This window comes from Buceros rhinoceros, unplaced genomic scaffold (assembly GCF_000710305.1).
Source record: "Buceros rhinoceros silvestris isolate BGI_N320 unplaced genomic scaffold, ASM71030v1 scaffold33723, whole genome shotgun sequence".
Taxonomy (NCBI): Eukaryota; Metazoa; Chordata; class Aves; order Bucerotiformes; family Bucerotidae; genus Buceros; species Buceros rhinoceros.
The window spans coordinates 1-344 of NW_010402640.1; the positions used below are offsets into that span (position 1 = coordinate 1).

General features: G+C 53.8%; 1 protein-coding gene across 1 annotated transcript in view; it reads left to right on the forward strand.

Moving 5' to 3' along the window:
• Positions 1-48: 48 nt before the first annotated feature.
• The window catches only part of ANAPC1 (anaphase promoting complex subunit 1), a gene marked incomplete at its 3' end in the record, with an annotated part of 25,428 nt that continues 25,132 nt past the window's right edge, over positions 49-344 (forward strand). The window contains exon 1 of the mRNA XM_010132692.1: positions 49-204. Coding sequence (XP_010130994.1) covers positions 124-204 — 81 coding nt within the window. The remainder of the gene's footprint in view (positions 205-344) is intronic.

Below are 344 nucleotides of genomic sequence, written 5' to 3' on the forward strand. Positions count from 1 at the left end.
GGCGGGTGCTGTAACGTCTCCTTCCCCAAATCTCGGTTTTAGGAAAGTTGGCAGTTGAGGAAAGGCGTCAGCGATGTCGGGGAAGAGGTGGACTTCGACGAAGAGCTGTATGTGGCCAGTAATATGGTCATCTGGAGCAAGGGGAGCAAAAACCAGGCGTCCACCGTTTATAAGGCCTTCACCGTTGACAGCCCCGTCGTGCAGGTATGGAAACGTGGAAAGGCGGCGAGCGAATGAATGAGCACTAGCACACCTGACCGTGTTCTGACAGTCGCCCGAGCTGGGGTTGTTTTGGGAAACACGGAAAGATGAGATTGTGTAGTAGCATCGGCTCGCTCATCTAA